The sequence below is a fragment of the Salmo salar genome, chromosome ssa27 (assembly GCF_905237065.1).
Source record: "Salmo salar chromosome ssa27, Ssal_v3.1, whole genome shotgun sequence".
NCBI lineage: Eukaryota > Metazoa > Chordata > Actinopteri > Salmoniformes > Salmonidae > Salmo > Salmo salar.
Genome location: NC_059468.1, coordinates 29203489 through 29224976, shown reverse-complemented (window position 1 = coordinate 29224976; position 21488 = coordinate 29203489). Strand labels below are relative to the sequence as shown.

Sequence of the window (21488 nt, the reverse complement as noted above, 5' to 3'; positions counted from 1 at the left end):
TGTAGTGTAGCCTGAGTGTCTCTGAATACACCTTATCCATAATGGGGTATATGGATGTCTAAATATCCCTCTATCACAGGACTAAGGGGGTATCCCAGTTGTAAATATCAACCTATATCATACCTTTATTATGATGTACATGTAACTGCCAAAATAATGGAAACACCAACCTAGTGTGTTAATAGGGTGTTGGGCCACCACGAGCCAGAACAGCGTCAATGTACCTTGGCGTAGATTCTACACCTTCTTCCACAAGAAATTCCATAATTGAATGTTTTGTTGGTGGTTGAAAACACTGTCTTAGGCAATGTCTCCAGAATCTCCCATAAGTGTTTAATTGGGTTGAGATCTGGTGAATGAGAGGGCCATCGCATGTGGTTTACATCATTTTCATGCTCATCAAACCATTCAGTAAACACTCTTGCCCTGTGGACGGGGCATTGTCATCCTATGAGGGCATAGCCATGGTAGCCAAAATAGTGGCCTGCCCAGCATTTTTATACATGATCCTAATCATGAGATGTTAATTGCTTATTTAACTCTGGAACCCAACCTGTGTGGAAGCACCTGCTTTCAATATACTTTGTTTTCCTCAAATGTACTTAAGTGTTTCCATTATTTTGGCAGTTACCTGTATGTCCCTATATTGTGTTATAATGTATTGTAACATATAAGTATGGTGAATGGGTTTATGGTGTATTTCCTGGTTCATATGTCCCTGTGCTCTCCTCTCCCTCCTGTCCAGAGCCTGTGGAACAAGTTCTTCCAGGACAAAGAGCTGAGAGGGATGATCAAACAGGATGTGATGAGAACGTGAGTCTGCTACACCTTTAAATACACCTCTGGTTATCAAGTAATGGCACTAATGTCCTTCTACTGTATGCCTCTCATATAAACACCATCTTTTCTTTCCATTCACTTCTCTCTCCTCTTCTCTCCCTCTATCCTCTCTCGTGTTCCTCTTTTCTGTCTGTAGCTTTCCTGAGATGCGGTACTTCCAAGACGAGGCCGTCAGGACCAAGCTGACAGACATCTTGTTCTGTTACGCCAGAGAGAATGAACAGTTACTGTACAAGCAGGTACCACTACACACAATGTTAGATTTGCACACCATGACAGGGCCACCAGGCATGCTGTTGCAACTCCTAGAATAGACCGTGTACTGTCCACATTGTGCTACACAGGGAGAGAGCATTGATGCCCACTCAATGTTCTAACAGGAAGTGACATACGGCTGGCCACTGGTTAATTAAGTTTAATGATGCTCTGTCAATACTGATAACACAACTCGTGCATCGCGCTGAGAGAAACACAGGCCATGCTGAATCATGTTCTCTTTCTGTCTCTCGCTGACTCTGTGACCTCGCTGACTCTCTCTCTGTTTGCAGGGAATGCATGAGTTGTTGGCTCCTATCGTGTTCGTCCTGCACTGTGACCATCAGGCCTTTCAGCACGCCAGCGAGACCGCCTACCCCAGGTCAGTCACACCGGCACCCCTACTTCACATCTATCTCCTACCCTTCATTTACACCCTATGCTGTCCATTCCTCCAAATTGGTTTCTGTGTTGATCTAATGCTTTTGTCTTTGGTCCACAGTGAGGAGATGCTGTCTCTACTGAATCCTATGTTCCATGAACATGACGCCTAGTGAGTGAAATATGCATTTGACATACTTCTACATTCTAAACGTGGAAATCATATGGACAGGTCAGAGACTATTAACATGTTCTTGTTGAGCCCCAGTCCATATGACTCCGTTCTCCTCTGTCTGTGTTGTGCAGTGCCATGTTCTCCCAGCTGATGGAGACAGCAGAACCCTGGTTCTCCAGCTTCCAGAGAGAAGTCAGAATGGTCAGTGCTCTTGTTAATATTCTCTTTAAGTGAAAAGATGTAACACTCACTGGCTACTGAAGCTCCATTGTAGCTGCTGCTGCTATTCTAACGTGTATCAGCGTTGTATATTATGTTCATGTTATTCCACTGTTGATGTTGTGTGAACGTTCTCCTCAGGGGAAGGACGAGATGCTGACCAGCATGCCGTTCGCCCGTCCTCAGGACTTGGGGCCGTCCGTTGCCATAGTGACCAAAGTGAACCGCATCCAGGACCAGCTGGTGAAGAAGCACGACGTGGAGCTGCACATGCACGTCAACCGCCTGGAGATCGCCCCGCAGATATACGGCATGTGAGTACTGCCACCTGTCTGTGTATTGTCTCTGTAGTGTGTGTCTGCCTGCGTCTGTTTAAATGTGTGTGTCTGCCTGCGTCTGTTTAAATGTGTGTGTCTGCCTGCGTCTGTTTAAATGTGTGTGTCTGCCTGCGTCTGTTTAAATGTGTGTGTCTGCCTGCGTCTGTTTAAATGTGTGTGTCTGCCTGCGTCTGTTTAAATGTGTGTGTCTGCCTGCGTCTGTTTAAATGTGTGTGTCTGCCTGCGTCTGTTTAAATGTGTGTGTCTGCCTGCGTCTGTTTAAATGTGTGTGTCTGCCTGCGTCTGTTTAAATTGTGTGTGTCTGCCTGCGTCTGTTTAAATGTGTGTGTCTGCCTGCGTCTGTTTAAATGTGTGTGTCTGCCTGCGTCTGTTTAAATGTGTGTGTCTGCCTGCGTCTGTTTAAATGTGTGTGTCTGCCTGCGTCTGTTTAAATGTGTGTGTCTGCCTGCGTCTGTTTAAATGTGTGTGTCTGCCTGCGTCTGTTTTAAACGTGTGTGTGTGTGTTTGCGTCCCTAGTCGCTGGGTGCGTCTGCTGTTTGGCCGTGAGTTCCCCCTGCAGGACCTGCTGGTGGTGTGGGATGCCCTGTTTGCTGACAGCATCACTCTAGACCTGGTGGACTATGTCTTCGTAGCCATGCTGCTCTACATCAGAGACGCCTGTAAGGACCTCCCTCACTGCCCATCAATACATGTCAGTCACATAGATGGTTGGTTTGCCAGTCATAGTCAGCTATTCAGCCAGTTGTATTCAGCCTGCCGTCGTCGTTCGGCCAGCGTTCAGCCTGCCGTCGTCGTTCGGCCAGCATTCGGCCAGCGTTCAGCCTGCCGTCGTCGTTCAGCCAGCGTCTGGCCGGCCAGCGTTCAGCCTGCCGTCGTCGTTCAGCCAGCGTCTGGCCGGCCAGCGTTCAGCCTGCCGTCGTCGTTCGGCCAGCGTCTGGCCGGCCAGCGTTCAGCCTGCCGTCGTCGTTCAGCCAGCGTCTGGCCGGCCAGCGTTCAGCCTGCCGTCGTCGTTCAGCCGGCCGTCTGGCCGGCCAGTGTTCAGCCTGCCGTCGTCGTTCAGTGTCAGACAGTCAGCCGTAGACAGTCAGCTATAGTCAACCAGCTATTCAGCCAGCCTGCCTGCTAGCCTACCTGTCTGTCTGCTAGCGTGTCTGTCTGCTAGCTAGTGTGTCTGTCACGGAGCCTTGCTAACTCTTTGTTTTTTTTCCTGTGTCTCAGTGATAGCGAGTAACTTCCAGACCTGTCTGGGCCTTCTAATGCACTACCCACCTATAGGAGACATCCACACCCTACTACACAAGGCTCTGTTCCTCAGAGACCCCAAGGTAAGAACACACACACTACCCACCTATAGGAGACATCCACACCCTACTACACAAGGCTCTGTTCCTCAGAGACCCCAAGGTAAGAACACACACTACCCACCTATAGGAGACATCCACACCCTACTACACAAGGCTCTGTTCCTCAGAGACCCCAAGGTAAGAACACACACACTACCCACCTATAGGAGACATCCACACCCTACTACACAAGGCTCTGTTCCTCAGAGACCCCAAGGTAAGAACACACACACTACCCACCTATAGGAGACATCCACACCCTACTACACAAGGCTCTGTTCCTCAGAGACCCCAAGGTAAGAACACACACTACCCACCTATAGGAGACATCCACACCCTACTACACAAGGCTCTGTTCCTCAGAGACCCCAAGGTAAGAACACACACACTACCCACCTATAGGAGACATCCACACCCTACTACACAAGGCTCTGTTCCTCAGAGACCCCAAGGTAATAACACACACTACCCACCTATAGGAGACATCCACACCCTACTACACAAGGCTCTGTTCCTCAGAGATCCCAAGGTAAGAACACACACTACCCACCTATAGGAGACATCCACACCCTACTACACAAGGCTCTGTTCCTCAGAGACCCCAAGGTAAGAACACACACTACCCACCTATAGGAGACATCCACACCCTACTACACAAGGCTCTGTTCCTCAGAGACCCCAAGGTAATAACACACACACTACCCACCTATAGGAGACATCCACACCCTACTACACAAGGCTCTGTTCCTCAGAGACCCCAAGGTAAGAACACACACACTACCCACCTATAGGAGACATCCACACCCTACTACACAAGGCTCTGTTCCTCAGAGACCCCAAGGTAAGAACACACACTACCCACCTATAGGAGACATCCACACCCTACTACACAAGGCTCTGTTCCTCAGAGATCCCAAGGTAAGAACACACACACTACCCACCTATAGGAGACATCCACACCCTACTACACAAGGCTCTGTTCCTCAGAGACCCCAAGGTAAGAACACACACTACCCACCTATAGGAGACATCCACACCCCTACTACACAAGGCTCTGTTCCTCAGAGACCCCAAGGTAAGAACACACACTACCCACCTATAGGAGACATCCACACCCTACTACACAAGGCTCTGTTCCTCAGAGACCCCAAGGTAATAACACACACTACCCACCTATAGGAGACATCCACACCCTACTACACAAGGCTCTGTTCCTCAGAGATCCCAAGGTAAGAACACACACTACCCACCTATAGGAGACATCCACACCCTACTACACAAGGCTCTGTTCCTCAGAGACCCCAAGGTAAGAACACACACTACCCACCTATAGGAGACATCCACACCCTACTACACAAGGCTCTGTTCCTCAGAGACCCCAAGGTAATAACACACACACTACCCACCTATAGGAGACATCCACACCCTACTACACAAGGCTCTGTTCCTCAGAGACCCCAAGGTAAGAACACACACACTACCCACCTATAGGAGACATCCACACCCTACTACACAAGGCTCTGTTCCTCAGAGACCCCAAGGTAAGAACACACACTACCCACCTATAGGAGACATCCACACCCTACTACACAAGGCTCTGTTCCTCAGAGATCCCAAGGTAAGAACACACACACTACCCACCTATAGGAGACATCCACACCCTACTACACAAGGCTCTGTTCCTCAGAGACCCCAAGGTAAGAACACACACTACCCACCTATAGGAGACATCCACACCCTACTACACAAGGCTCTGTTCCTCAGAGACCCCAAGGTAAGAACACACACACTACCCACCTATAGGAGACATCCACACCCTACTACACAAGGCTCTGTTCCTCAGAGACCCCAAGGTAAGAACACACACTACCCACCTATAGGAGACATCCACACCCTACTACACAAGGCTCTGTTCCTCAGAGACCCCAAGGTAATAACACACACACTACCCACCAATAGGAGACATCCACACCCTACTACACAAGGCTCTGTTCCTCAGAGATCCCAAGGTAAGAACACACACTACCCACCTATAGGAGACATCCACACCCTACTACACAAGGCTCTGTTCCTCAGAGACCCCAAGGTAAGAACACACACACTACCCACCTATAGGAGACATCCACACCCTACTACACAAGGCTCTGTTCCTCAGAGACCCCAAGGTAATAACACACACTACCCACCTATAGGAGACATCCACACCCTACTACACAAGGCTCTGTTCCTCAGAGACCCCAAGGTAAGAACACACACACTACCCACCTATAGGAGACATCCACACCCTACTACACAAGGCTCTGTTCCTCAGAGACCCCAAGGTAAGAACACACACACTACCCACCTATAGGAGACATCCACACCCTACTACACAAGGCTCTGTTCCTCAGAGACCCCAAGGTAAGAACACACACACTACCCACCTATAGGAGACATCCACACCCTACTACACAAGGCTCTGTTCCTCAGAGACCCCAAGGTAAGAACACACACTACCCACCTATAGGAGACATCCACACCCTACTACACAAGGCTCTGTTCCTCAGAGACCCCAAGGTAAGAACACACACTACCCACCAATAGGGGACATCCACACCCTACTACACAAGGCTCTGTTCCTCAGAGATCCCAAGGTAAGAACACACACACTACCCACCTATAGGAGACATCCACACCCTACTACACAAGGCTCTGTTCCTCAGAGACCCCAAGGTAATAACACACACTACCCACCTATAGGAGACATCCACACCCTACTACACAAGGCTCTGTTCCTCAGAGACCCCAAGGTAATAACACACACTACCCACCTATAGGAGACATCCACACCCTACTACACAAGGCTCTGTTCCTCAGAGATCCCAAGGTAAGAACACACACACTACCCACCTATAGGAGACATCCACACCCTACTACACAAGGCTCTGTTCCTCAGAGACCCCAAGGTAAGAACACACACTACCCACCTATAGGAGACATCCACACCCTACTACACAAGGCTCTGTTCCTCAGAGACCCCAAGGTAAGAACACACACACTACCCACCTATAGGAGACATCCACACCCTACTACACAAGGCTCTGTTCCTCAGAGACCCCAAGGTAAGAACACACACTACCCACCTATAGGAGACATCCACACCCTACTACACAAGGCTCTGTTCCTCAGAGACCCCAAGGTAAGAACACACACACTACCCACCTATAGGAGACATCCACACCCTACTACACAAGGCTCTGTTCCTCAGAGATCCCAAGGTAATAACACACACACTACCCACCTATAGGAGACATCCACACCCTACTACACAAGGCTCTGTTCCTCAGAGATCCCAAGGTAATAACACACACTACCCACCTATAGGAGACATCCACACCCTACTACACAAGGCTCTGTTCCTCAGAGACCCCAAGGTAAGAACACACACACTACCCACCTATAGGAGACATCCACACCCTACTACACAAGGCTCTGTTCCTCAGAGACCCCAAGGTAAGAACACACACTACCCACCTATAGGAGACATCCACACCCTACTACACAAGGCTCTGTTCCTCAGAGATCCCAAGGTAATAACACACACAAGCTGTCCAGTCCAGTCTCCTCCATTTGACCACTGACCCATAGAAATTGTGACTGCTTGGTCCCATCATGGTGTGGTGTTCCTGACAGACGTGGAGGTCTGATCCGGTGTGACAGAACCGCCCCGGGTCGGACTGCATTGTCCAGACACGTCCCCATTTCCCCCTGGGGTGGTACAGGGGGAGATGGGATGGATTGATGGAGATGGGTGACATTCGAGGCAGAAGAGATGAGGGTTAGGGAAAAGAGGATGGGTGGAGAGAGGGAAGGGAAAAACAGAAAAGTGGCTGAATCACGTGTTTTTATGATATTTATCAATTTAAGGCAGTTGGGACATGACCATGATAGTCAGAGTAGTTGGCTAAAGCACAGATCTGGGACTAGGCTATGTGGGGGATCCCCACCCAACAGTATTCTTCACACCGTCTCTATTTTATCACTGTTTGTATTGATTTGATCACTATTTAATGAGCTGTATTCACTGATGCCTTTTCCTTTAGAACAATCCTCGGCCAGCCAACTACCAGTTTCAACAGAATCTGGACTATTACAAGACCAGAGGAGCAGACCTGGTCAACAACACCCGGTAAGCAGACACACGCATGAGGAACAGTCATGGTAACAAACAACACACACACTGTTGTTTCACAATATTCTGCTAACTAACCCTTTCTCTCTTTTCTCCTCTCTCAGTGCCAGTGGCAAGATGGCTCCTCTCAACATCAACAAGGTCTCCAGCAGTCTGCTCAGCTTCGGTAGGAAGCTCATCGCCCCTGCTCTGTCAGGGGGTGGTTCCAGCGGCATCTCTCCAATTAATAGCGAGGTCCTGTCTGCCCCCTCCCCCGTCACTGCAGGTCCTCACTCCCAGGCCGAGCCCTTGTTGTTTGGCCATGCACCCCTGCAGACGCAGACACCACCCCATTCCCAGCACCACCGCCTACTCAAGTCTGAGAGTATGCCTGTCCACCTGAGCAAAGGTGAGGGTCGGAATCAGGCACGTGCGTGCGCACACACTTTTACGCTGAACAGGTACACTGAAGCTCACATGTCCATACATACAGGTGCTTAGTTGCGTCACGAGAAGGTTGACTCAATAAGCACATGATAGCAATACTCAACTATGGACTGTGTGTGTGTCCACGAGTGATACCATAGCCTTACTCTCCTGTCTGTTCAATGTAGTTTCAGGAGGAGTCTCTCAGGTTTCTGTCCCTGCCCACATTTTCCCTGACACAAAAGGTAACTGCTACCACAGCACCTGCTTGTGTGGTGTGTGACGTGCTGGCATGTTTTTGCATTCCCTTTGACCAGTTAGTTTCAACAGTGATCTTTGACCGTCACAGTACTGCTGGCTTTCTGTGTTCTTTTCCTCCTGGTTACTTAATCAACTAATTAATCGGTCAATAAATGGCATTATTGATCAGCCGTATTGTTCAAACACCCATTCACCCTTGTCTTAATCAATCACTGAACGCTACAAGCCAGCAGTACTGTGGCAGTCCAGAGTTTTGTATTTATGGATCCCCATTAGTTCCTGCCAAGGCAGCAGCTACTCTTCCTGGGGTCCAGCAAAATTAAGGAAATGTATACAATTTTAAGAAACATTACAATAATTGACAGATTTCACAGCATACTGTGTGCCCTCAGGCCCCTACTCCACCACTACCACATATCTACAGTAATAAATCCATGTATATAGTGCATATGTTATCGTTTGTGTTGCTTCACAGTCCTCGCTGTTCCATAAGGTGTTTTCTTTTCTATTTTTTCTATCTAATTTTACTGCTAGTGTCAGTTACTTGATGAGTTCCATGTACTGGCTCTATGTAGTACTGTGTACCTCCCATAGTCTGTTCTGGACTTGGGGACTGTGAAGAGACCTCTGGTGGCATGTCTTGTGGGGTATCCATGGGTGTCCGAGCTGTGCGCCACTAGTTCAAACAGACAGCTCGGTGCTTTCAACATGTCAATACCTCTCATTAAATTCAAGTAGTGATGAAGTCAATCTCTACTCCACTTTGAGCCAGGAGAGATTGACATGCATATTATTATTAGCTCTCTGTGTACATCCAAGGGCCAGCCGTGCTGCCCTGTCCTGACCTAATTGCAATTTTCCTAAGTCCCTTTTTGTGGCACACGACTGAACAGTTTTCCAGGTGTGACAACCCTTGTTGATAGTGTTAAGAAGGTAGAGCAGTGCTTTATTACGGACAGACTTCTACCCATCTTAGCTACTGTTGTTTCAACATGTTTTTACCATGACAGTTTACAATCCAGGGTTACTCCAAGCAGTCTAGTCACCTCAACATTCTCAATTTCCACAATATTTATTACAGGATTTAGTTGAGATTTAGTGAATGATTTGTTCTAAACACAAGGCTATAATTTTTGAAATATTTAGGACTAACTTATTCCTTGCCACCCACTCTGAAACTAACTGCAACTCTTTAAGTGTTGGAGGTGGGAGCGTTGGAGCATGGGAGCGTACTCATGCATTGAAGAGATGCTGGTGTTGCATTTTGTGTTCTTGGCTTGTCCTGCTTTCTGTGAGTTCCCTTGTTTTGTGTAATATTTGGCTTTTCTGTACAGGAGTTATGGTTGACTCATGTTGTAGAATTTAAGCAAGACGTTTAAACGGCTGGGACATTTGTATCTATTTCGATGTCTTGGGTGTTCCAGCATGTATCTACCTGGAAGTTCTCCCTGGTACAGGTATTTGATTAATCAAATGCAGCTCTACAGGACCAAGGTTGTCGACAACTGGACTGGTCCATCTGTTCTTCTCTCTCTCTGCTACTCACAGCCCACGTGTCTGTTTCTCTCTTTCAGGCCAAATCTCCAGGACAGCTAGCTCCTCCCCCAGCATAGAGAGCCTCTCTGGAGGGCGGGGTCACACCACCGCATCCCCGCCCCTTCCTGTCACTAGGGAAAGTGACACCAGCACCTCGTCTCCGCCCCTCTCGGCCACCAAGAAGGACTCCTTCTTCAACATCACTCGCTCCCGCTCCCACAGCAAGACCATGATGGGCAAGAAAGAGGTGGTGAGTTCACTAGCTCTGTCTCTCTGTCTCTCTCTGTCTCTCTCTGTCTCTCTCTGTCTCTCTCTGTCTCTCTCTGTCTCTGCAAGTCTCTCTCTGTCTCTGCAAGTCTCTCTGCAAGTCTCTCTCCTATCTTAATTGCGCCATCTCATTTCTCTCTAACCATCCACCCTCTCTCTTTCACTCTACCTCTAAACTCTCTGTCCCCTCTGTGTTGTCAGGAGGAGGAGTTGGAGGCCCAGGTGTCCTTCCTGCAGGGTCAGATCAACGACCTGGAGGCCATGAGCAAGTACTGTGCCAAGATGATGAACACACATATTGGTAAGTCTACCTACTACCAATACAATAGTGGAAAAATCAGCTGTTCTGCCCTTGAGCAGTTAACACCCAACAAACAGGGACGGCAGGTAGCCTAGCGGTTAGACCGTTGGGCCAGTAACCGAAAGGTTGCTGGATCAAATCCCCGAGCTGACAAGATAAAAATCTATCGTTCTGCCCCTGAACAAGGCAGTTAACCCACTGACTTGCCAAGTTAAATAAAAATAAAAAACCAGCTACTGCTCCCCGGCGCGGGTGACATGGACGGCGACGTAAGGCATCTACCCACACCTCTCTGATTCAGAGGGTTATTTGAAATTCTTGATAGTAGCCACCCTTTGCCTTGACAGCGTTGCACACAATCAACCAAATCTGCTAAATAGTGCTTCTAATAACTCCTTTGGAAATAGTTCAGAGGTTAAGTTGTTTAAAAATATAGGTCCATTATCATTTCTACACACATACACTTGGCCTGACAAATAAGGTTGTTGACCAATCAGGACCTGAATATGACTGCACGTCACATAATAATTTAACACGTTCATAAAACATTTTTAACATAGTTATTACACATTGATTACACTCATTCGTATTTTATAGACATTCACCGATACTTATGCTATGATGCTGGTGAAGTTTGGTGTCGCATACCTGACGCTGCCGCATGAGGCAGACACACACTTCCCCAAGCTCTGGGACAGTGCTGGTCAGAAACAAAGATTGTTCGCATCCATCAGCAAGCTATGTTCTCCTCAAAAAACATAGCAAAACGACAATCTGTTTCAGTAGCTATAGTTGGCTATCTACCTAGGTTTCATAATTTTAAAATACCCATAATTTGGCCTCTTGAGTGGTGCAGCAGTGCTTGAGGCGTCACTACAGACCCGGGTTCGATCCCAGGCTGTGTCACAACCAGCCGTGACCGGGAGTCCCATAGGGCGGCACACAATTGGCCCAGCGTCGTCTGGGTCAGGGGAGGATTTGGCCGGGTTGGCTTTACTTGGCTCATCACGCTCTAGCGACTCCTTGTGGCGGGCCGGGTGCCTGCAGGGCGACTTGGTCGTCAGGTGGACAGTGTTTCCTCCGACACATTGGTGTGGCTGGCTTCCGGATTAAGTGGGCGGGTGTTAAGAAGAGTGGTTTGGCGGGTCATGTTTCGGAGGACACGTGACTCAACCGAGCCCGTTGGGGTGTTGCAGCGATGAGACGAGATTGCAATTGGATATCACAAAATTGGGGAGAAGGGGGTAATATCCTTTTATTTACTTATATCCATAATTTACAAGACCGTTTTAGTATTTGGTTGATGATGGTCGGACCCACCTATGTGAAGCTAGCGGTTTGCCTTCAAAATAAAAGTCCCTAATTGAAAGTGATGCAAATAGAGAATCATGCCATAGTTGGTGCTAAACAAGGTTGGAATGTTATATAAATGCAACAAAAGACAATTTGTTAATTTGACAAATCGGTTCAAATCACTCTGTGGATATGTTAGACTTTAGAATTGCATTGGGGGCATACTGTATTCTTAAGGCTGTACAGTGCAATAGGAATGTCAATACCCACAATAGGTAGACTGGGGAGGTGATTTCCCATAGTCAGTCTCGCAAGAGCTACGCTGCAAAAATGTGTGGACTCTTCACAGTTGTGTTCTGTGGGTGTTACTGAGTAGACTGATACCTATGGATTGTGGATCAATGAAATTGGGTAAGGCTTGACAGTGAAATACAAGTATGCCCCAATGCATACTGAAGTCTAATACATCAACAGTGCGACTTCAACAGATTTGTTTTGTCAAATTAACTAATTGTCTTTTGTTGAATTTACATAACATTTCAACCTTGTTCAGTATCATCTAGTCCAAATATTGCTTAATTCCACTATTTGTATCCATTTGCATTACTTTCAAAGAGGGACCTTTTTATTTAGAAAGCGAATTGCAAATTCCACTTGACTAATCCTTATTGTGGCTAGCTTCACATAAGTGTCGGGTCCAGTCTTAATACATTAGTTTGGGGGTAACTGGGCTAGGTAGCTGGCTACCTTGTTTATTTACTTATCTAGCTAGTTATTTTAATGAACAGAAGTTCGATTTAGAATAGGAGAACAAGTGGCTGCCTGGGTAATACTTAGTCACATGGATTCCTAAATCATTGCTAAGAATATTGAAAATGGTTGCAGTTTTTGGTCAATATTTTCAGGGTGGTTGCATTGGTGCTAGCGAGATACCAAGCTAAAGCTAGCTAGCTAGCAATCCCAGAAGTTGCTAATAACATCTGTATCAAAGATATTTATGAGTGACTTTATCATAATGCAAACCAAAGTCAACATAGTAGGGTGACAGCCTGGCTACAATTTCCAAACTGTTATCAATGTTGACAAAATGCTTCATTATTATTCTGTATTTTATATTGACAAGCTAGGTTGAATCGGGTGCAATTACTTGGGATGTGGCTGGCTGGCAGGCAGAAGCAGTAGGGACTTGAAGCAGCAGGATCCCCATCCGTTCTCCCCAGCCTCTGGGATTGTTGCAAGTCCGGGAGAATGTTGGACTACCTTGCTTACATTTTTTTTTTAATCCTGCTTGTTGATCCTGCATCTTATTTCAAATGTTTAGACGTTTTCCCATTCAGTCGAACAAATAAATGTCTTCTTACCAAAGTGGTATTGAAAACTCATTGTGGCCGGTATGTACTTGTTTGCAGATGTCTTCATTTTTTTCTGCTTTAACCGTGCTACTGATCGTAGTGGTGGCGCTTGGCTTGCACATGCAAATTCAGCGCACACAACATTCTATAATATAGTTGTTATTTGACGTGTCAAATTAAAAGCTTATTTAACATTTTGACACGCAAAGACCCAAACAGCATTCCATATCTACATAGTTTTATTCGTTTTATGTTAAGACTGGAGTATTTTTTTTCTCAGAAAAATACATAGTTTTTACTCAGACTGAGTCATGACCCACCAGTTGACAATGGCTGAGTTAACCTATAACCACAGTGATGTTTTGAGCAATCTAGTGATTTTAAATCAGTATACACGTGTACTCAGTTGTGTGGTTAAAACTGGTTGGCTGTGTGTTACTGCTATATCTGTGATCTGATGTCTGTCTGTCTCAGGTAAGATCCAGGAGGTGATCCTACAGGAGCACCTGGAGAAAGAGGATGAGGTGTTGGTGTCACTGGCTGGACTCAAACAGGTGTGTGTGTATGCATTTGTGCATAAATCACATTTTAATTGTCACATTTGCTGAATACAACAGGTGTAGGTAGACCTTACAGTGAAATGCTGAATACAACAGGTGTAGGTAGACCTTACAGTGAAATGCTGAATACAACAGGTGTAGGTAGACCTTACAGTGAAATGCTGAATACAACAGGTGTAGGTAGACCTTACAGTGAAATGCTGAATACAACAGGTGTAGGTAGACCTTACAGTGAAATGCTGAATACAACAGGTGTAGGTAGACCTTACAGTGAAATGCTGAATACAACAGGTGTAGGTAGACCTTACAGTGAAATGCTGAATACAACAGGTGTAGGTAGACCTTACAGTGAAATGCTGAATACAACAGGTGTAGGTAGACCTTACAGTGAAATTCTGAATACAACAGGTGTAGGTAGACCTTACAGTGAAATGCTTACTTCAAAGCCCCTGACCAACAACGCAGTTCTAAGTAATAAATACAAATAATTAAAGAGCAGCAGTAAAATAACAGTAGCGGGGCTATATACAGGGGGTACCAGTACAGAGTCACTGTGCGGGGACACAGGTTAGTCGAGGTAATATGTAGGTAGCGTTAGTGACTGCGTAGATAATACACAGGGAGTAGCAGCAGCGTAAGGGGGGGAACAATGCACATAGTCTGGGTAGCTATTTGACTAGATGTTCAGGAGTCTTATGGCTTGGGGGTAGAAGCTGTTTAGAAGCCTCTTGGACCTAGACTTGGCACTCCGGTACAGCTTGCCCTGCTGTAGCAGAGAGAACAGTCTACGACTAGCGTGGCTGGAGTCTTTTTGATATAAAAAAAATAAAGAAAATGTAGGGCCGTCCTCTGACACCACCTGGTATAGAGGTCCTGGATGGCTGGAAGCTTGGCCTCGGAGATGTACTGGGCCGTACACACTACCCTCTTTAGTGCTTTGTGGTCGGAGGCCGAGCAGTTGCCATACCAGGCGCGGATGCAACCAGTCAGGATGCTCTCGATGGTGCAGCTGTAGAACCTTTTGAAGATCTGAGGACCCATGCCAAATCTTTTCAGTCTCCTGAGGGGGAATAGGTTTAGTCGTGCCCTCTTCATGACTGTCTTGGTGTGCTTGGACCATGTTAGTTTGTTGGTGATGTGGACACCAAGGAACTTGAAGCTCTCCACTTATTTCCCTCATTAAAATGCTAATCATTTTATAACATTTTTTACATCTGTTTTTCTGGATTTTTTTGTTATTCTGTCTCTCACTGTTCAAATAAACCTATTAAAATTATAGACTGATCATTTCTTTGTAAGTGGGCAAACGTACAAAATCAGCAGGGGATCAAATACTTTTTTCCCCCAACTGTAGGTGTTCCTTTTGTCTAGGGCAGTGTAGAGTGCATCATCTGTTGGGGCGGTATGCAAATTGGAGTGGGTCTAGGGTTTCTGGGATAATGGTGATGTGAGCCATGACCACCCTTTCAAAGCATTTCATGGCTACAGATGTGAGTGCTAGTCATTTAGGCAGGTTACCTTGGTGTTCTTGGGAATGGGGACTACGGTGGTCTGCTTATTCTTCCAGAACGAGGTGAGTGATCGCTGTCCTGATATCCAGAAGCTTTTTTCTCCCGTAAGATACGGTTGCAGAAACATTATGTACAAAATAAGTTACAAATAACGTAAAAAAAACACATAATAGCACAATTGGTTAGGAGACCGTAAAACTGCTGCCATACTTCCAGCGCCATTATATATTGTCATTTAACCATATGTGTTGTCAGTTCGTGTGTTCTTTGTAGTGTGTGTGTGTGTGTGCATCATGACTTGCTCTGTGTGTTTATGAATGAATCCGTCAGATCAAGGACATCCTGAAGGGAGCGCTGCGTTTCAACCAGAGTCTGCTGGAGGCTGAGGAGAACGAGGAGATCACCATCGCTGATGACCACTATGACCACGCCTCCAATGCCGCTGCAGCCATCGTAGAACAGCTCGCCAACCGTCACCATGACAAACACCCCTTCCAGGCCACACCGCAGCGTGGCGACGGTGATGGAAAACAGAAGGACCGAGAGGAGGAGGAGGAGGAGGAAGAGCATGAGCACATGGCGTCAGAGCAACAGGTGAACACACACATGGTTGTATTCATACATGCACTCTTTGCAGTGTACCCTTGCATACTTTGGTACTTGCAAATAGAGACCATTCACACTCGTTCCGATATCCCACCACTTCGTATACATCCCCTATGCATAATTTGTTTTGATGCGTTGTGGGTAAATGGTGACTTTATTTATGATACAAGGTGATTTGTAGATCAGCCTGTCAGCAGCAGTGTTGAACAAGCCTCTTGTCTCCCCATGCAGGCGTCTCCCCCAGAGTCCTCTCTGTCTGTGGGTTCGGAGGGGAAGAACTGGGACGACTACATCCTGGTCTCGCAGGATGGAGAGCTGCAGCCCACTGAGGGAGGGGCCGAGAGGACCCCTCCAATCAGACTGCTCCGTGGCTCGCTCAGGGTGGAGCCGGAGGGCGTGGGGGTGTTCCAGGACCCCCTGATGGGCGCAGCGTCTGGCTCCTCCAGCCCAGACGAGGGCAGCACTCACAGCAAAGACTATGACTTCACCATCGTCAACCCCCAGGACCTGTGAGGGACTATACTGTACTGATCTGGGTGGGAGTTACCCCTAACCAGAGATGTAGGATCAGTTTATCAATCCCCTTATCCCCACCTTAACCATTAGGGGGAGAAATGCAAAACTGACCTTAGATCAGTCTTTAGGAGGTTACTTCATCCCAACCTGGAGGATATGCTGTTTCACAGGGGGAAACCAATGTGCCACTGCTGGATCAAACTTGCACATGTGGACTAGGCTATGACAGCCTACCTACTGTCAGGCAGCCAATACTTTATAATCTCCTTTCTGTCCTCATCATGTCTGACACATTACCCTCTCTAACCTGATCTGTATTCCTTCTAGAATACTATAGATCTCTCCTATGCCTATTGCCTGCCCTCCTGTATGCTTGGGACTTAGCAGTTATCCAACCCCACCTCTGACTTCAAGACAAGTGACTTTAATAGTAATACCCATTTTGCCACGACATGGCACCACTAGACAGTTCACTACAGGCTACCCTCAGGAGCTGTAATTCATACTGCATTTATCAGTGTGGGGAATCCTTTCCCTTCTCACTGTATGTAGTAATTGAAGGGTAGTACCCTGTTTCTCCAGGTGGGGGAGCTGTCTGTCCATCTAATGCCTGTGTCTAAAGATGAATGGCGGTAAGACAAGTCATCTCTTTGATTGGTCTTTAACTGTTCAAGAGAAGTTGCTCTTAACAGATCTAGGATCAGATTCCCAATCGCTAGTCCTTCACCTACCATTAGGGGGATTTTAAAAGATCTGATACTGTATCAGTTGTTAGGGACAACTTCTACGTACTCTTAACCAGTGCCTGTAAACCATGCTGACAGATTACCTGACTCCCTCTCTTTCTCCTTGACGTTGTTAGAAGCTATTTTAACCTGCACTGCATTACAAGGTCAACGTTTTTTTTTTTTTTTTTAAGAAATTAATTCTATCTATGGAATAATAACATAGGTTTCATTATTTCCGGTATCCTTGTATTTAGTTCTCTTGCTTCCTGTGGTAGCCAAGTAAAGCATTGCACACAAGGGATAACCCAGATTAACTAGACCAATAAAAGCATTGCTCTTGCTAAAGTATGCCTGTGTCGTTGTGGCTTTGTACTGCTTTTCAACAGGACATTGTAGTCTGTAGCAACATGCTGAGTTGTGAGTACAACTCAGCTGTACAAATTGAATAGAGCCTGACCCCTTAGTGTTTGGAGAGTTGTCAGTCAAAGTGAGGACCAGACTGATGTGTGTGTGACATTTGAAAATGCCAGTCCATTACTTTGTGGCTTCTCTTTGATGTCAGACCCTGGTTTTGTCTCTGCTTGCATGTGTGGCTATCAACAGTCCAGGGTCAAAGCTGTGTGATTTTGAAAGCACTGTTTTATGGTATTAAAGACACAGCCAGTTTATAAATTAATTGGTTTATTTGCATATAGTTTTTTTCATCTTTTTTTTTAACCAGGTAGGCCAGTTGAGAACAAGTTCTCATTTACAACTGCATCCTAGTTTGGGTCTGGTAATACATCTAATGGATATGGTTTGGAGGAGATATTGATGTCAATTTATCAAGAGACAACTTATCTTACAACATCAGGTGAAAAACAGGTTTTCAAGACGCCAACCATTGTCTTCCGACAGGTGGCATCTAAGCAATGCTCATCCCTCAGTGCAGGCAGATTTGTCGCACTGACTTAAGACAAATGATTGTAAATTACCATTTTGTAAAAGTTCAGTAATATTTTACTCAGAGGATATAACCAGATATAAATTCTGTAATGTGACACACAACACCATAAAGCGGTGGTCAAAGTGCCATGGAAGGAGAACTTGAAATACTGTTAAATTGTTTTTGATAGAGTTGAACCATTAACACTGTCTGGTTGAGTTCCATTAACCCTATGCCACCAATATAGACATCCATAGAGTTAGGATGAGTAGAACATGCTTGGCCCTTCTGACCATAGCTTATTCTCATAGCAGTCAAATTGCTAAGTGCCATTTCTGACCAGCATCCCATTGACAGCCCAACTAGTCCAAATCTGAAACTAACCCAACTGTAACCAATTCAGAAAATAAATATGGGTTTAACGTCAGCCATGTCCCCTAAGTTTTCCCCCCTCTGAGGACACTCAAAATGCCAGCCAGTCCTTCCATTATGGTATAATTTACATGAAGGGGGATGCCGTTCTACACATTGAAATTCTACGTACACATGTCTACGTTTTTCTGTTCCACTGTACCCGGAGATGCTGAGAAAAAAACATCTCAGTGGCTCAGTTGGTAGACTGCTGGCATTTGCAACTTCAGTATGCAGTGCTGTAAGTTGCTTTGGATAAAAGCGTCTGCTAAATGGCATATTGTATTATTAGATATCAGTAGCATTCACACAGTGTCACACACATTCTGTATCAGCCTCCTGAAGCACACACACTTCTGTCAATCAGTTTCACTTTTTGCTACAGGCCTTCAAAAAATATTCACACCTCCTTTTCCGGTAAAAGTTAGTTTGAAGGGGTCCTTATTACAGTGTAACAAGTACTGTAACTAACAAGTTTGTGTAATTGTATGTAAATACAAGGGTGTAACAATGAATACTTGTTACCAATGGGCAGGTTTCCACTAAATTCACCAACTTAGTGTTTCGCTTCTTCTCAGCTGCATACAGTAACAACTGCCACACAGGTTGTGATCCGTCGTGAATGTGCTGGGTGTCTGAGATTATAGCTTATGCTCAATAGGCTGTAATTACTTAGCCTTGAATGTGCACTGTTCAAACTATATCTCCGCTCAGTGTTGTTGCTAGCACTTGACCCCAAAATAAAGTGTACCATCTGGGTTAACTTGGTTGCTCAGGTAAAAACAGATCAGTAGGTCAAACTCACTGACTGGGATCTAATTTGGGTGGCATCCCAGATGTGGAAAAACACTTTCAACACATAGTACAATGTAATTACTAGTTGTTACACTTCATTTTAACTAGCTAAATCCTGTGTATCTTGAAGGATGCTTACTTGTAATTAATGTGTACTCATACAGTACACTACCCATCCTGACAATCTGGCCCTCATTTTAAAGCTTCTGGAAGCTACACATTTCACAATAAAGATACAGAAATGAACTTCCAAAAGCTTCAGGGCCAAGTTGTCAGGATGGGTAGTGTCCTAAATTGAATCAATTTAAAATAGAGGCTGTAACACATTTTGAAAAAAAGCAAGGGGTGTGAATACTTTCTGAAGGGACTGTATAGTTTAATGAGCCTGAAAACCCTCTCCTCACTTCCCCCAAAATAAACACAAACCAAGAGTAACAAACATTGCATATAGGGCCCGATTCAGACTTAGGAGATGTACACTTTTCCTACGCAACCCTTTCCTACTCACTTGTCAGTAGTTGTTATTCAGACTTACCTTATGTAGGTGCGTAATTGGCTTTGCAGGTGTGGTTCCCTTACGCGTGCTGAATAAAATGTAATTACACAGCTGAAAACCCTCCCACTGGCTGACCAACATATTTTCTTGTGGAGTTAGTTTTCAGTACATTTATCTAAAGCCACCCCTTAAAATTTGGCGTACCTTTTGATTAGAATTTTCTCGGCAGACAATTTATGGAAAGAACTGTTCAGAATATTAGGGATTAATGAAAGAAAGCCATGTAAATAGACGTCTCCTTTTCAGCACCAATTGGTAGATTTAAAAATACTCACATCATTGTATATTATTTAGGGTTAGGAAAGTATTTCTGAAAAATAAAAAAAATACTTTTGGATGGCTTTTATGCACAAAATATATTGGTGAATCAAAAATAGTGGTTTGATTCATCCTGAAAGTTGCCGTATTCAATTGTTCAATTCATTAAATATTGGAAGGTGAGAAACCCAATAGGGGTTGGAACAGTAGTCCTATAAATCTACCCTAATAATCCTCACTGACCATGTTGGTATTTGTCATGGAACTGTGATGACAACAGTTCAGTGGTCGTGAACCGTGCAAACAGGGTCCAGGTTTAAACTACTACGTATGGTCTGCATTCCATAATGATTCAAATAGGCTGCAGGTCCCAAATTATTGCACAACTTGTAATACTTTATCCTTATATGATCCACTATTGCTAGCAATCCTCTGGAACAGCCACATGAACGTGACATAGGAAATAAAGGTAAACTAACAATGTAATGGAATGATGCAAAATGCAAAGAAACTAACATTAAAGTCACAGTTATAAATGTATGTGGGTAAAATGGACGGTGACTACTGATAGTGGCTAATATTTAACAGAATACAAATTGTAAAAAAATACGGTGAGAAGTCGGGGCATATAATTAAAACATTCTATAAATCAACTCGGTAGGTTTGGCGCTATACTATTATTTCCGCATAACTACAGAAGCCTATAGCTTGAGTCTCCACATTTCATCCCTGCAAGTTATAAGGCCAGCATTTCATCAAATTCCCTGTGGAAAAGTTGATATGTTGATATGCTTCAGTTTACTGACATATGAATGGTTTTACATTCATCTGGAGCGATCATCAAGGTAAAATAGTTCTAAACAATTGTAATATATATTTACTATCCCCTTATCCAAATGGTTTACTGATTTATCTAGACCAAATCAGTAGCTCTTATCAATTTGTAAATGACTGTGTGGAGAATGGTGTTATTTGTATCAGGAATAAATTAAGTAGAAGTTGTTCCACCTGGAACCCGACAGGTTGTTCCACCTTACCTTTCCTCGCACGTAAAGTTGGTGGAATTAAGGTAAGAATACAGCGCCATTCGCAAAGTATTCAGACCCCTTGACTTTTTCCACATTTAGTTACGTTAGCCTTATTCTAAAATTGATTAAATAAAAAAGTTCAGCAAACTACACACAATACCTCAATGATAAAGCGAACAGGTTTTTAGAAATGTTTGCAAATGTATAAAAAATGTTTACCTTACATAAGTATTCAGACCCTTTGCTATGAGACTCGAAATTGAGCTCAGCTGCATCCTGTTTCCATTGATCATCCTTCATATGTTTCTACAACTTGATTGGAGTCCTCCTGTGGTAAATTCAATTGATTCAATGGATTGTGTCAAGGCACCAATCTGCGGAAGGGTAACAAAAAATGTCTGCAGCATTGAAGGTCCCCAAGAACACAGTGGCCTCCATCATTCTTAAATGGAAGAAG

General features: G+C 45.1%; 1 protein-coding gene across 3 annotated transcripts in view; it reads left to right on the top strand.

Moving 5' to 3' along the window:
* Positions 1 to 17406, top strand: part of LOC106588884 (TBC1 domain family, member 5) — a 29488-nt gene extending 12082 nt beyond the window's left edge. For 2 of the 3 annotated variants that reach the window (XM_014178396.2, XM_014178397.2), the window contains 16 exons: positions 746 to 813; positions 977 to 1079; positions 1389 to 1477; positions 1598 to 1648; positions 1783 to 1852; positions 2012 to 2184; positions 2725 to 2867; positions 3427 to 3533; positions 7634 to 7719; positions 7827 to 8110; positions 8316 to 8372; positions 9963 to 10174; positions 10393 to 10492; positions 13612 to 13691; positions 15539 to 15802; positions 16046 to 17406. In XM_014178396.2, coding sequence (XP_014033871.2) covers positions 746 to 813; positions 977 to 1079; positions 1389 to 1477; positions 1598 to 1648; positions 1783 to 1852; positions 2012 to 2184; positions 2725 to 2867; positions 3427 to 3533; positions 7634 to 7719; positions 7827 to 8110; positions 8316 to 8372; positions 9963 to 10174; positions 10393 to 10492; positions 13612 to 13691; positions 15539 to 15802; positions 16046 to 16327 — 2169 coding nt within the window. In that variant the 3' untranslated portion in view covers positions 16328 to 17406. The remainder of the gene's footprint in view (positions 1 to 745; positions 814 to 976; positions 1080 to 1388; positions 1478 to 1597; positions 1649 to 1782; positions 1853 to 2011; positions 2185 to 2724; positions 2868 to 3426; positions 3534 to 7633; positions 7720 to 7826; positions 8111 to 8315; positions 8373 to 9962; positions 10175 to 10392; positions 10493 to 13611; positions 13692 to 15538; positions 15803 to 16045) is intronic. The other variant, XM_014178398.2, reaches the window with a different exon arrangement.
* The last annotated feature ends 4082 nt before the right edge of the window (positions 17407 to 21488 follow it).